This window comes from Sceloporus undulatus, chromosome 1, assembly GCF_019175285.1.
Source record: "Sceloporus undulatus isolate JIND9_A2432 ecotype Alabama chromosome 1, SceUnd_v1.1, whole genome shotgun sequence".
Classification (NCBI taxonomy): domain Eukaryota; kingdom Metazoa; phylum Chordata; class Lepidosauria; order Squamata; family Phrynosomatidae; genus Sceloporus; species Sceloporus undulatus.
The window spans coordinates 270439-285536 of NC_056522.1; the positions used below are offsets into that span (position 1 = coordinate 270439).

At 54.9% G+C, this 15098-nt stretch overlaps 2 protein-coding genes across 2 annotated transcripts in view; both read right to left on the minus strand.

Moving 5' to 3' along the window:
* Positions 1–275: 275 nt before the first annotated feature.
* Positions 276–800, minus strand: UCN (urocortin). The gene has a single exon (XM_042447374.1). It carries the CDS (start codon positions 792–794, stop codon positions 402–404), a length of 393 nt encoding a protein of 130 aa, XP_042303308.1. The 5' UTR covers positions 795–800; the 3' UTR covers positions 276–401.
* Positions 801–2440: 1640 nt separating this feature from the next.
* MPV17 (mitochondrial inner membrane protein MPV17) overlaps positions 2441–15098 on the minus strand; it is a 23915-nt gene continuing 11257 nt past the window's right edge. Inside the window, exons 2-7 of the mRNA XM_042446427.1 lie at positions 8197–8312; positions 7991–8083; positions 7586–7681; positions 3126–3158; positions 2768–2820; positions 2441–2658 (exon numbers count right to left, since the gene is read on the minus strand). Of these exons, the coding sequence (XP_042302361.1) occupies positions 2589–2658; positions 2768–2820; positions 3126–3158; positions 7586–7681; positions 7991–8083; positions 8197–8312 (461 nt within the window). The 3' untranslated portion in view covers positions 2441–2588. The remainder of the gene's footprint in view (positions 2659–2767; positions 2821–3125; positions 3159–7585; positions 7682–7990; positions 8084–8196; positions 8313–15098) is intronic.

The following is a 15098-nucleotide window of genomic DNA, read 5'->3' on the forward strand; positions in this document are numbered from 1 at the left end:
TCCCCAGCAGAGCCCCAGGCGACGAAGGGCAGCTCCAGAGAAAGCCACCCCTCGGCCTCCGGAGGGAGCTCTTGGCCGAGAGTCCATCCGGAGGACCTTCCTCAGCGGAGACTGCGGTGGAGTCGCCTTCCTTGGAGGCGGCCTTTAAGCCGAGGCTTCGACGGAGAAGGAGGCGGAGGGAGCGGGTGGCCTCGGGGGGTCTCTTCCAGCTCTAGGGTCCTCCTAGGAGTCCTTTGGGCAGCGCTAGGGAGGCCAAGCGCAGGTCTGGAGCCCGGAGAGAGGCTGCCCTGCCGCCGAAGGGGGACTGGCCCCCATTCCTCCCCGCGGGGGCTCTGGGACTGCAACTCCCCTCGGGCCCCCGGAGGACGGAGCGGGCCTGGACGGGCCTCCTAGGGGCTGGCTCACTTGCCCACCTGGTCGAGGAGGCGCTGGTTGAGGCGGGCCTGCTCCCTCTGGCTCTGCGCCCGGGAGAGGCTCACCATTTCCCGCAGGAGGTGGAAGGTCAGGTCGATGGAGAGCGGCGGCGGCGGCGGCAGGCGCTTGGGGCGGACCAGGCGGGGGCCCCTCGGCGCCGGGGGCCCAGGAGGACCGGCAGCGGGGCGCCACCGAGGGGAAGCCTGCTTCTCCTCCGGGAGGAAGCGGTCCTCGGGGGCTCCCTGCTGAGGCTGCCGTCGGAGGAGGCGGGATCGCAGCCTCTGGAGGGCCGGGCCTTCCGCCGCCGCCGCCGGTCCCTCGAGGGGCATCAGGAGCAGCAAAGCCGCCGCCAGGAAGAAGGGGCTCCTTGCCGGCCGCATGGTCTCTCTCCGGGGCCCGACCAGGATCCGCTCCGGAGGAGGACGGAGGCGCCGCTTTATATCCAGGCAGCCAGCAGCCGAGCCCTCCGTCCGTCCGTCGGGCGGGAGCTCCGTTGACGTCAGCGCCGGGGACTCGGACTGGCTGCCGGCGGGTGGCGGCAAGGGAGCCCCGGCCCGAAAGGGAGCCCCTCCGAAGCAGAGGGCGGAGGGCGCTGTCCGAGGGCTGGAGCTCGTTCAGGGACGGCCACGTCGGAGGCAAAGGCCCAAACTGCGGGGAAGGGAAGGGGCAGAGGGTCCCAGAGGCAGAGAAGGGGCCGGAGCCAGTCCCTGCCCTCACTGGGGGACCAGGGCCCAGCACCTCCAGGGACCCCGTCCGAGGAGAAGGAAGGAAGGGGGCACTGAAAGCCTAAAGGCAAAGCCAGTGCCAGCCCCGCCCCAAAAGGACGAGAGGGAGACCCCTGACCAGCGAAAGACAAGTCCAGCTGACGTCGTGCCCCCCTCCCCCCTCGGCCCCTCTGGCAGAAATACAGCTTGGGGTTCCTAGAATCCTAGACTTGGAAGAGACCCTAAGAAAGGCCCCAATCCACTCCCACGCCCTTCTTCTGCCATGCAGGAACTCTCCATCAAAGCAGCCCATTGACAGATGGCCACCCAGCCTCTGCTTAAAGGCAGCCTCCAAAGAGGGCTGGGCGGTCTCCCTTCCAAGTCCTCTCTAGGGCTGCCCTGCCTTGGGGACATTTTGTGGGGCCTCTCTCCCCTCCCAAAGCCCTTCTCCTCAAGGCGTTCCTACAAGAAAGAGCATTAGCCCCGGGAGCCCACCCTGGAGCCCCTGGGCCCTTTCAGGGGGAGCCCTTCCCCCAAAGGGGCTCCTGCCCCTCCTGATGTTGGGAGGATCACTTGGGGCCCCCAGCAGCTTCTCCTTCAGGACCAGCAGCCAGAAGGGACCTCTCAGATCGATGCCAAGAGACCAGGCCGAGGAGGGTCACACTCACCGTTTATTCCACACAAGACCCTTTCCCCCAAAACACCCCCCTTACAAAGGGGGCCACCCTCCTCCTGCCTCCCCCCAGAGGCCACTAAAAGGAAGACGAAGGTAGACTGCTTCTGGGCCTGGAGGCTTGCTAGAGAGCCATCCCTGGGAGGACCACCAGTCAGCCTGCCCTGGCCCTTTGGAGAGCCAGCTGAGAGGCTCCTGGGTGTGTGTGTGTGTGTGGGGGGGTCCTTGCCAGCAGAACGGAGGGAGGCGACTCCACTGACCCTCACACAAAGAAGAGGCCAGAAACCCAGAGGTGGCTGGGAGACCCTGCTTGGGCATGGAGGAAGGCCAAGAGACACTGCTGCTGCTGCTGCTGGACTCTATGACTCACAGGGCCCTAAGAGCTGGAAGGGGCCTCAGGGGGTCAGCTAGGCCAACTCTACAATTCTATGCTACATCAGTGGCCCTGAGATGTGGCTGCCCAAATCTGCAGCCTGGGCAGGGGGGCTTTCCACAGGGCAAGAGCTGAGGGTTGGATCTTGGCATGCACCCCAGCCTCCCCAATTCTAGATGCACAGAGCTGAGGGCAGAGGGGGCTTTGTAGCCTCGTCCAGTTGGTCGGATGTCACCCATGAAGGCTGTCTGTCTGCGGAGGGGCTGCATGGGAGAAGCCTGCCCCCTCACTGGCCTTTGCTGGAGGGGGCCCAGGGTCTGGCAACTGCAGTCTGTGTCTGTGTCTATGGGGGGGGGGGGAGAAGATGATGGGGTCCAGCAGGTGGGTCTGAATCCAAAGGGGAGGGTCCCCCAATCTTCTAGGCTCACAGATGGTTGGCCTTCCAAGAGAGGTAGGAGTTCCAGACGATGGCGACACATTGGACCACAGCCAGCCTGGGGGGAGGGAGGGAAGAAAAGTGGAAGGGGGGCAAAGGTCAGCGACAGGATGGACAGACAGGGGGTCAGAGCAGCCACTGGGTTGGGGGCTGTCTTGGCAGCCTACCTGTGGTTCAGGGGGATGAAGTAGAAATTGGCCACCTGCACAGCCGGCCAGATCTAAGGGAAACAGAGGAGGAGCAGTTGGGACAGATGGGACCACCACCAAGGAACCCATGCAAGGCAAAAGGACATATGGGGCCTCCCACCCCCCAACAGACAGAGAGGGACACCCCAGACCCATCCCTCAGCATCACCCAGGCCAAGGAAAAGAGCAGGCAAGGGACGCCAAACCCAGACCCTGAGGCAGCCAGATGGTGCTTGAGGGGCTTTGGAAGGGCCCTAGAATACAGGCCCCCCCTGAGCCTCCAAGGCCAAATGGTGCCACTAAACTGTCCAGGGTAGTGGTGGTGGTGGACACTCACATAGTAGTTGGTGACCAGGGCATCTGTGTAGTCCTGCAAGAGAGCAGAGGGAGGGAGGGTGGGTGTCGGAACATGTCCCCCCCACAAGGGTGAGCCAGGCCATCCTCCCAATCCTGCTGTGTGACAGCCCTGATGACCACTAAAGTGGGACCACAGTACTGTGACTGTGTCACATGAAAGGGCCCCAGAGCAGCACCCTCAAAATCCTGCCCTCTCTGACTGCAGAGTCAGGCCTGGTGTGTATCAGATCAGGGCTGGGAAAGAATCCCTGCTGAAGACCCAGAGTGGCTGGTTCCAGCTGACTCTGCTAGACCTGGACCCTCAGCACCCTCCCAAGCACAGGGGACTTGAAAGGCTGGCCTTCCAGGAGAGGCAAACTCTGGCCCCACTCCTTGTCTGGGGTTCTGTGGGGAAGGGGCCAGCACTGCCCCCTTGCGGTCCAAGGTCACACTGACTCCCCCCCACCAGTTCCAGCCACACCAAAATCCCCCTCTGCCCCATGTGACCAAGGGGGGATTTCCCCTGCTGTGGCCAGTTGGACAGACAGCCTTCTGAGAGTCAGGTGGCAGGAATGGCGCTGGACACTGCAAACCTTTCTTTCTGGTCACCTTGGGAGGTGGCAAGGGAGGAAGGCTTAGACTGCAGTGGAGGGAGCTAGGCAGCTACCAGGCTGAGGAAGTGGGCAGTTTGGGTGCTGGAGGGTCCCAAAGAGACTGTGAGACCAGTCCTCTGCCCCCATACCAGCCAGGGAAGAGCTGTTAACCAGTCATGGCTTCCATGAGTGGATTCTGGGGGCTCTGTGTATGTATATGTGCATATCCACAAAGCTGTGTCCATGTCTCACTTGAGGCCCATTCTGACTCAGGATTTTGGGGAGATGGGGGCTCTTCTGAGCATCAGCCCCTTCATCATCTTCCACCAACTTCTCCAAAGGCGGGAGGCAGGCAAGGATGCAGGAGGCGCTTCCAAATGTTGTCTTCCATGAGTCATCCCTGCTGAGCAAACACTGCCAGGGCGCTGCTCCATGCAGACCCACCTGAAGTGGGGTGGGGGGCTCTACTGGACAAACAGGTGGGGAGGGGGAACTTTGCAAAGGCCGCTCGTCTCGTCCGCATTTCATTAATACCAAGCGGAGGAAAAGGGGGCCAGACATGGCCTGGGAAGTGAGAATGAACGTCAAGCCAAGCGGCCATGGAGAAGAGAGGCGCTGCAGCAGAAAAGGCCAAAAGCCTTCTGGGGGTGGGGGCCCCTCGTGCTGGAACATGGGAGCAGCTGATGCCCACCCCATCCAAGTGTTCCTCCAGCACCAGCACAAGGTGTGGGGGGTAGCAAGAGTCCTAGCAGGCAGAGACGTCCATGCCGCCCCTCCAGAGCAAGTTAGATAAGTTCCCCCAGGGGACTGTCTGAGCCATCACTCTGTCCCCCCTCCACCCCACAGGGCCAGCTAAATGCCTTCCCCATGGGAAGTCCCCACAAGAGAGAGAGGAGAGCCAATTCACCCTCCTGGGCAGGGCTACTAGCCCTTACCAGCTATTGGCCTTCCCAAGCTGGGCCAGTCAGTGAGCAGCACAGGGTCCTGAGGAGAGGGTCCTCCCTGGTCTCTGCCTGTTGTAATCCTCCTCCACTGCCTCCCAGAGGGGGTGGGGGTGGGTGGGATGTCCACCCTTTCTCTGAAGCATGCTTAACTTCATGCATCTCTGCCACATCCTCTCCTCCCCTTTTTAAAAGCCCCCCCCCCTGCACACCATATCAATGCAAGACTGAGGGTTGTTCCCTGGCAAGAGCTCAGGAGTGCTGGTGCTGGTGCCAAGTGGGATGGGGGGGGGGCTGTGACACATCAGGAGAGACTTGAAGGAGACTCACAAGGGTGAATGGAAAGAGGGATAGAAAAGGGAGGAAGCAGGGGGTGGGTGGGCACTTTCCCAACAAGCATCTGGAAGGAAAGGGGGGAGATGGAGGGAGCACCTGCCTGTGGGGCATCTAAAGGAAGTTGTCTGTGGGGGGGGGGGGGGGTGGTGCAACATGGCCCACAGTGCCCAGAAAGAGCTGTGTGTGTGTGTGTGTGTCCATGTGTGTGTGTGTGTGGGGGGTTGCTTTTGAGATAAGGCTCACATCCACACAGACAGACCCATGCAGCGGCCAGGTCAGTGAGGATGCCTGGGACTCACTGACGCAGCAGCTTCCAGCATGCAACCTCTGTTTTGAGATTTTGGGATGGGATCCCGAGGCAAGGAGGGGAGGGGCTAGAGCGGCCCCTCCTTCAACACCCTCTACTGGGCTCTGCCTGTTCCAGGAGGGAGCCCCCAAATAACCTCAGTAGGGCTGGGAGTCAGTGTTGACCCCCTGGCTGGGTCTGCCCCCTGCTCCCAGGCCAGCTCAGGGGTCATGGGGACGGAGGCAGAGAGGGCAGCCTGGGGATGAGCATCATCTTGACAAGATATAGTATATCTTGATTTCAGTAAGGCCTTTGACAAGGTTTCCCATGACATTCTTGCAAACAAGCTTCTAAAATGTGGGCTAGACAAGGCAACTGTTAGATGGATTTGTCATTGGTTGACCGGCCGAAGCCAAAGGATGGTCAGCCATGGCTCCTTGTCATCCTGGAGAGAAGTGACCAGTGGGGTGTCCAGTGGGGCTCTGTCCTGGGCCCAGGGCTATTCAACATCTTTATCAATGACTTGGATGACAGAATTGGGGGCATACTCATCAAATTTGCAGATGACACCAAATTAGGGGGAATAGCTAATACTCCAGAGGACAGGATCAAGATTCAAAATGACCTGAATAAACTGGAAAGCTGGGCTAAAGCTAACAAAATGAAATTCAAGACAGAGAAAAGTAAGGTACTGTACTTCGGGAGGAAAAATAAAATGCACAGATATAGGATTATTAGGGACACCTGGCTGAATGAGAGACTTATACATGTGAAAGGGATCTGGGAGTCCAACTAGAGCACAAGTTGAACATGAGTCAGCAGTGCGATGCGGCAGCTAACAAGGCCAATGCAATTTTAGGCTGCATCAATAGAAGTACAGTGTCTAGATCAAGAGAAGTCATAGTGCCACTGTATTCTGCTCTGGTCAGGCCCCACCTGGAATATTGTGTCCAGTCCTGGGCACCACAATTCAAAAAGGACATTGAGAAACTGGAGCCATGTGTCCAAAGGAGGGCGACAAAAATGGTGAAGGGTCTGGAAACTATGCCCTATGAGGAACGACTTAGGGAGCTGGGGATGTTTAGCCTGGAGAAGAGGTTAAGATGTGATATGACAGTCCTGTTTAACTACTTGAAGGGATGCCATACTGAGGAGGGAGCTGACTTGTTTTCACTTGCTCCAGAGACTAGGACCCGGAGCAATGGATGCAAGCTACAAGAAAAGAGATTCCACCTCAACATTAAGAAGAACTTCCTGAGAGTAAGGGCTGTTCGACAGTGGAACAAACTCCTTCCTTGGAGTGTAGTGGAGTCTCCTTCCTTGGAGGTCTTTAAACAGAGGCTGGATGGCCATTTGCTTTGATTTGGATTTCCTGCATGGCAGAATGGGGTTGGACTGGATCAGGGCCCTTGCGGTCTCTTCCAACTCTACGATTCTATGATTCTACCACCATTCAAAAAGGACGTTGAGAAACTGGAGCCATGTGTCCAAAGGAGGGCGACTAAAATGGTGAAAGGTCTGGAAACCATGAAGCCCTTTGAGGAATGACTGATGGAGCTGGGGATGTTTAGCCTGGAGAAGAGAAGGTTAAGAGGGGATATGATAGCCCTGTTTAACTACTTGAAGGGATGTCATATTGAGGAGGGAGCAAGCTTGTTTTCTGCTGCTCCAGAGAATAGGAAACAATGGAGCAATGGATGCAAGCTCCAGAAAAAGAGATTCCAGCTCAACATTAGGAGGAACTTCCTGAGAGTAAGGGCTGTTTGACAGAGGAACACACTCCTTCCCTGGAGATTATGGCGGAGTCACCATGTTTGGAGGCCTTTAAGCAGAGGCTGGATGGCCATCTGTCAGGTATGCATTGACTGGGATTTCCTGCATGGCAGAAGAATGGGGTTGGACTGGATGGCCCTTATGGTCTCTTCCAACTCTACGATTCTATGATTCTAAGGCAGGGTGGCTGCCAAGAAGGCCTGGCTGTTTGGGTGGGGTGGGAGTTTGCAGGCAGGCCTGGCATCAGGAGAGGGCTTGCCCACCCTCCTCCCTTCTCATGATACTGCAGAGACTTTTCCTTGGCTTAATGGCTACTGAGGGGAAGGGCCCAGCTAGGGAGGGGTAGTTGGGCACCCCCACTTCTGTGGGTTCATGAGATGGTCCACTTGCTAGGCCAACCAATGGCAGCCAGAGGGGCAGGATGAAGGTCTCCTCTCATCTTGGCCAGATAGTGCCTCTTCCTTCCCAGAGACCCCTTCCATGGTGGCACCAGCCACCCACCCTGGGGCACCCCCTGCCCAGTCCAACTCACCCGCTTGATCTTGTTCCAATTCTCTTCCAGAGACAGGCCGTTGAGGACTCCCACCACAGCCAGGAAAGAGCCAAGGAAGCAGGGGGCAAACCCCCCCTGAAAAAGAGGAAGAGAGAAAGGCATTGGCTGTGTTCAGGTTTTAGGGCCAGAGGGGGACACCAGCAAAAGCCCACCTGCCAACATTGGCTGAGCTGCTGAAACCAGGAGAGAGATCTTTCCTTTCAGGAAACAGCAGCAGGGAAAGATCTTTCTCAAGGCAGGAGGGACAGAAGATGGATGGACAGACAGAGATGATCCCTGGAGCTCCAGCAGCAGCAATGCGCAGCTGAATCCCAAGCCATAGAGTGTACACACACACATGGGGTGGCTGGCCCAGCTCTGGACCCCCATCCTGGCTCCCTTCACCTGATCCAGCAGCATCTTCTGGAGGGCGGCCATCCGGGTCGTGCCTGGCACCAGGCGGTCCAGCACCTGGTACCAGCCTCCAATGACTGGGCCCTGCAGGGAAGGTTGAACAAGAACAAGGTTGGGGTTGCATTCTGCTGGAGCCACACAGCATTTGCTCAGGGCTCCATCCTTTCTCCACCTTGACCTCCCGCCGCAGTGCTCACCACAAAGCAAAAGCCGACGGCCATCATCTTCAGAGTCCTCCGACTGCTGTGCCCAGCCAGGCCTCTCTGCTCCACCAGCTGCTGAGAGATGACATCTCCAGCTCCCACCATTGCCCCTGCCCAAAAACAACACACTGGCCTTACTGGCAGAACCAAGGAGGCGGCATGACATAAGGACCTCTGAGAGTGGAAAAGTCCCAGACCAGGGGTGAGGGGTTACTGGTGTGGCCACAGTGGACCTGGGAGTGGGCCCCAAGAACACCCTCCTCTGGTTGGAATCCCATTGCTTTTTTCCTGCATTGCAGCAAACCCATGGTTGCCACGACCTCTGAACTGGAAAACCAAAGCAGCACTGTCTGGGGAGGGTCAAGTGTCCTTCCCTCAGCAGGCAAAACCTGTTTTTTTACAGGCCCCTGAAATCCAAGGGTTTCTAAAGAAAGGGGTGTAAAAGCATCCTGTTCTGATTCGTCTGTATTGTTGGCTTTTTTAAAAACAGCTTTTAAACATTGGCAGTTATATGCTTTACATGATTTTTGTGCTGTAATTCCATTTTTAATGTTGCTTCTTTGCCTGTTTCAATTGGTTTAAAGTATAAGCCAGCCATTGCGAGTCCTGTTTTGGGAGAATGGGAGAGGCATAAATAAAGAGCATCCGGATGGATGCCCACCAGCATCGGGGTGCCCAGTCCAGCACTGGCGGGTCAGCAGGACAAGCCACAGCCTGGCAACCTTTGGCTGCCTCGAACCCAAAAAGGATCTGGGACCTCCCCTCCGGAAAGGATCCCAGGAGACCCCAAGGTTCCCTCTGCCAATGCCACCTGGAAGGGCCAGAAGGGGGCTCAGGGGTCACATGATGACCCACGTCCAAAGGACCCCCAACCCAGAAGACCTCCTGCATCTCCCCAAAAGAGTAGCTCCTCCGCAGTGCTACCTTTTCCTTTTTTAAAACATGTAAAGTTCACTATATAAAACAAGATAAAAAGCATGGAAACAGTAAAACAACAACAACAACAACAACAACAACACTGAACAAATACAAAACATTAAGTACAACTGGACATCCTTCATCTTGAAGAGGCGAGGTCTGGATTTGGCTGTAAGTTTCCAGGGTGCTCTCTTTTCAGTTTAAAGAAGATAGTTCAGATTCCTATTGACTGATTCGGTGTCCAATGTTAAAAGTTCTTTGGAGGTGCTTCCATTCTGACTTCTCCGCAGGGAAGAATGGGGCTGGACTGGATGGAGCTTCTGGTCTCTTCCAACTCTATCATTCTATGATTCCATTTTGATTAAATTGGAACAGAAATTTGCAAACAGGAGTTTTTTATTTCTTTGATAGTTGGTATGATAGGTTTTGTAAAGAAGAGTAATGGGAAGTTAGATTGAGGATCGGATGTTATGCCTCTTTATTGCCTCCTTCCCCATCCTTTAGGTAAACAATATTAGTGGCCCTACTACAGTTTGAATTACATGGACAGGTGGCCATCCAGCCATCACTTTCTGAGGGAAAGTGTTCCACTGTCAAACAGCCCTTACTCTCAGGAAGGTCCTCTTAATGTGGAGCTGGAATCTCTTTTCCTGTACTTTGCATCCATTGCTCCATTGTGTCCTATTCTCCGGAGCAGCAGAAAACAAGCTTGCTCCCTTTCACAGGCTTAAAGAGGGCTATCATATTACCTCTCAACCTTCTCTTCTCCAGGCTAAGCATCCTCAGCTCCCTAAGTCGTTCCTCATAAGGCATAAGGGTTTCCAGGCCCTTCACAATTTTAGTTGCCCTCCTTTGGAAATGCTCCAAATCATAGAATCATAGAGTTGGAAGAGACCCCAAGAAGGGCCCTGATCCAGTCCAACCCCCTTCTGCCATGCAGGAAATCCAGATCAAAGCATCCCCAACAGATCCAGCCTCCGTTTGAAGACCTCCAAGGAAGGAGACTCTATCACCCTCCAAGGAAGGAGTGCATTCCACTGTCGAACAGCCCTTACTGTCAGGAAGTTCCTCCTAATGTTCAGGTGGAATCTCTTTTCCTGCAGCTTGCATCCATTGCTCCTGGTCCTAGTCTCTGGAGCAGCAGAAAACAAGCTTATTCCCTCCTCAATATAACATCCCTTCAAGTATTTAAACAGGGCTATCATATCAACTCTTAACCTTCTCTTCTCCAGGCTAAACATCCCCAGCTCCCTAAGTCCTTCCTCATAGGGCTTCATGGTTTCCAGACCTTTCACCATTTTTGTCGCCTTCCTTTAGACACATGGCTCCAGTTTCTCAATGTCCTTTCTGAATTGTGGCGCCCAGAACTGGACACAATATTCTAGGTGGGGCCTGACCAGAGCAGAATAGAGTGGCACTATTACTTCTCTTGATCTAGACACTAGACTTATATTGAAGCAGCCTAAAATAGCATTGGCCTTTTTAGCTGCCGCATCACACTGTTCACTCATGTTCAACTTGTGGTCAACTTGGACTCCTAGATCCCTTTCAGACGTACTTTCATTCAGCCAGGTGTCACCCATCCTATATCTGTGCATTTTATTTTTCCGCCCTAAGTGCAATACCTTACATTTCTCCGTGTTGAATTTCATTTTGTTAGCTTTGGCCCAGCTTTCTAGTCTATTCAGGTCATTTTGAATCTTGATCCTGTTCTCTGGAGTATTAGCTATTCCCCCTAATTTGGTGTCATCTGCAAATTTGATAAGTATGCTCCCAATTCTGTCATCCAGGTCATTGATAAAGATGTTGAATAGCCCTGGGCCCAGGAGAGAGCCCCACTGGACACCCCTCTGGTCACTTCTCTCCAGGATGAAAAGGAGCCATTGCTGACCATCCTTTGGCTTCGGCTGGTCAACCAATTACAGATCCATTTAACAGTTACTTTGTCTAGCCCACATTTTACCAGCTTGTTTGCAAGAATGTCATGGGAAACCTTGTCAAAGGCCTTACTGAAATCAAGATCTACTACATCCACAGCATTCCCTTCATCTACCAATCTGGTAATTTTATCAAAGAAGGAGATCAGGTTTGTCTGGCATGACTTCTTTCTCTGAAACTCATGTTGACTTTCTGTGATGATGGCATTGCCTTCTAGATGTTCACAGACTCTCTCTTTAAGGATCTGCTCCAGAATCTTTCCTGGGATTGATCTCAGACTAACTGGAGGATAATTGTTGGGATCCTCTTCTTCCCCTTTTTGAAGATGGGGACAACGTTTGCCCTCCTCCAGTCGGCTGGGATCTCTCCTCTTCTCCAGGAGTCCTCAAAGACTATTATTGCCAATGGCTCTGATGTTACATTTGCCAGTTCTTTTAGTTCCCTTGGATGGAGTTCATCTGGTCCCGGAGACTTAAATTCATTTAGATTAATAAGGTGTTCCTCTACTATCTCTTTACTTATTCTGTGCTGAAATTCATCTTTTCTGTCCTCTGCTCCATTATCCTCAGGTTAAGCACCCTTTGCCTTTTCTGAGAACACAGAGGCAAAGAAGGTCTTGCGTAATGATGGTGAGGTGGCAGGTTGTAGGCAAGGAATTGGGGGGGGGGGGGCTGCAGCCCTATGGGAGAAACCTCTCCTCCCCAAACAGATGGGCAGCCCCTTTCACAAGAGAGTGGTGAAGCTCTCCTACTTCACCCAGCTGTGAAGGGTCCCCCAAAAGGAGGGGAAGGCAGCCCATAGGAGGCAAAAACAGACAGGGGAAAGGATGCCAGAGAGGTGAAAGGAAGCTGCCAGCCGCTCCTCTAAAAAACTCAGAGGTATTCCCATCCCTTGGGTACATGGAGCCCCCCAGGGCAGACCTCCCCCCACAAACACATATGCTCAGCCAGGGGAGGCCGGGTTCTCTTGCCTAGACCCAGCCCCAGGAGTGCTAAGGCTGCCACCTCTGCCCATCTCACTTTGGCATGGCTCCCCAACTCGCTTGTTGCTGTTCCTGCCAACAGGTACAGTCCCTGCCCCACTGTTCCATTATCCATTCCTCTTTCTCTACACATTGTTGTTGGTGGGAGGGGGGCTGTGTACTTGTACGTATGAAGGTGGCCCCTCAATGACGCAGTTGGCCAGCCTGCCAAGTGTAAACGATGGGACGAGGGCATCTCTGCCAACCAGGCTGCTGAGATTGATGCCTCCCGGTTGGTGATGACTTCACCTGTAAGATGCCTTGGAGGGCTGCCAACTCCATGGCCACCCCTCATGAAGGCGGCTGGCCAATTCCCTCACAACTGATGGGGACAGACCTACAGAAGGCTGGCCATGGTCCTGTGGGAGGAGGGAGTCTATGGGAAATGCTGGGCCACACCACACCACTGCCCCACATGGGCAGCAGCGACAAAACCAAAACAGCTGCAACCCCCAGTGGGTCAAAGTGGTCTGGAGGGTCCTCGGTTGGTTTGAGATCAGCCTGTGCCCACTTCTGGTTGTGAAAGGGGCAAGGTCTCACACACTCCCCTTTGCCTACATTGCCCAGGTTGGCTGCACCCAGCGGGAGGAGGCAGAGGGCATGTTTACCTGGTTTAGCAACATCCCAGGCTCTTGACAGGTTTGGTCAAAGGGAAAAGCCAGAAACATGGCTTGTAACATGAATTGTAACACCTATGCTTCACTTGTCAAAATGGGCCCATTTCACAGACATTTATACTACACAAAGTGACACAGGCACCTGCCCATGGACAAGCTCACATCGTGGGACTGATGGCACTGCATATGGTAGACAGATGGGAGGGAGAACCTGGCCCCATCTCGCATGAAGGGAGACACGACCCCATCTTCCTGATCTTGACCCCACCTGCGCCTGGGGCAGAGGGTCCTCCCCACAGACCAGTGGACCACCTGCCACCTGCCTGTGTTCAACACCCCTCTTGGAACAAATGGACAGATGGACAGAAATTGCTCCACACCACAGGCTGGACAGGGAAAGGTGCCAACCTAACAGGCTCCCAGCAACTTTGGACAACACGGGCAGAACCTGTGGCAGGAGAACTGGGCCCTCAAGAAAGAAGCACGGCCAATGGTTCCATGGGAGCCAAACATGGTCCCTCTCTGGTGCTGCAAGGACTAGGAAGAGATCCAAATGGACTAAAATCACAAGAGGAGAGGAAGGACTTCCTGATGGAAAGCACAGTTTGACAGTGGGACAGACTGCCTCAAAGGAGGATGGTGGACTCACCCGCTTGGCAGGCCTCTAAGCAGAGCCTGGCTGGCAAAATCTCTCAGGACCGCTTTAGCTGTAGGTCCCTGCAAAGCAGGGGGGTCAGACTAGATGGCCCTTGGAATCCCTTTCAGGTGGGGACCCAGCACAGCTGCCCAAGGGATGGGAAGATGTGATGAACCAGAGGAGAGATGGCAGGGAAGAGGAATCGCCATCCTCCTGACCCCCAAAATCAGGCTCCGGAGGCCAAACCTGCTCATTCTCCCAGTGTCCAAGTCCAAGAGCCCCCTCCCTGCCTGCAGCAAGAGCAGCAGCCATGAGGCTGAGAGATGCCCCCACCCAAAAAGAAAAGGCTGGATAAGGCCCCAATCGACCTGGCAGTGGGTGGCATCCCAGTAGCCTTTCCTGCTGTTATGGCGCAGGAGACCCCAGAAGGGACACTCGGGGGCAGTACATAACTTTGAGGGTGACTGCCTCCCCAAAGGTTCACATCCCACATGCGGGTGGACCTGAGGACCTTGGCCTCATTGACGCTGGCTTGGAAAGGCCCACTGGTAGATGCCCCCATGTGGCATGTCCTGCTCCAGAAAGCACCGCCATGTACAAGAGACCATCCAAAGGGAACTAGTTGGGGGGCCAGAACGTCCCTGATGCGGGCAACCTGGGAGTCAAGAGCCAGAAGCCTTCTCGCCTCCCCCAATCCCAGCCAAAGGCAGCCCCCACCCAAGAAGACAAACCCCACCGGGCCAGAAGAAGATCCCAAGAGGCAGTGTGTTGCAGCAGGAAGGAGAGGAAGCTTGTGACCCCAACCAAGAGAGCCAAGAGAATCCAGGGGTGACTTTGGGCATGTCTTCAGCTCTCTAGCCCACCTTGCAGGGACGGAAGACAACCACATCTCCAGGTCAGCCTTGAGCCTCTGCGTCTGCAAGGTCTTGTTTGTCAAGGTAGAACCATCCAAGATGGAGGGGGGGAGATAACTTGGGCAGATTCAGAGGCTAACTTGCAGGCCCTTAAGGGCCACACATTAAATGCCAAAAAACCAAACTGAAAGCAGGAATTAAGAGAAGCCCACTTCTGGTTTTAAACTACAAGTTTTTCAAATCGTTAAAACAGTTCTTTGGAGGTTTTTAAACAGAGGCTAGATGGCCATCTGTTCGTCTGATTGCGAGTTCTTGCATGGCAGAAGGCAGTTGGACTGATGATGCCCTTGAGGTATCTTCCAACTCTATGAGTCTATGAGCTTCATAACTTACTAAGAAAATAGATCCACACTCCTGGAGGCTAGTGCTAGGAAGACCCCTTGACCCCCGCCAGCCCTGGGACGGGGAAGAGGAGAGGCACCCAGGTAAGGCATTCGGAGCCTGGGTGGCCTGAGACCTCTCCTCCTTCTCCGCATTCCAAGCACTGCTTGCCATTTTCCCAGCAAGGAGGGCAACCCAGGAAGGCTCCTGCCACTCCCGCCTCCGCTGAAGCCGGACAGGCCGACTTTCTGGGCTGCTTTCACTGCATCCCACCAGCCTCCTCCTCCCCTTGGATTCTGCTTTAGCTCCCTGGCTCAACAGAACACAAGGAAGGGGCAGGTTTCTATCCATGATCCCACTTTTGGGAACCCTGGTTCCAGCTGACTTTCAACAGCCGCTGCCATTTGAGAGGACCTTAGCTGGCACTAAACTGTTGGGAAACCACTGCCTTCTCTCTGCCCCTCCTCAGATAGATAGGATTTGCTGCATGCATCTCTACTGTCTTCTGTCTCTACTTGCATGCCATTTGG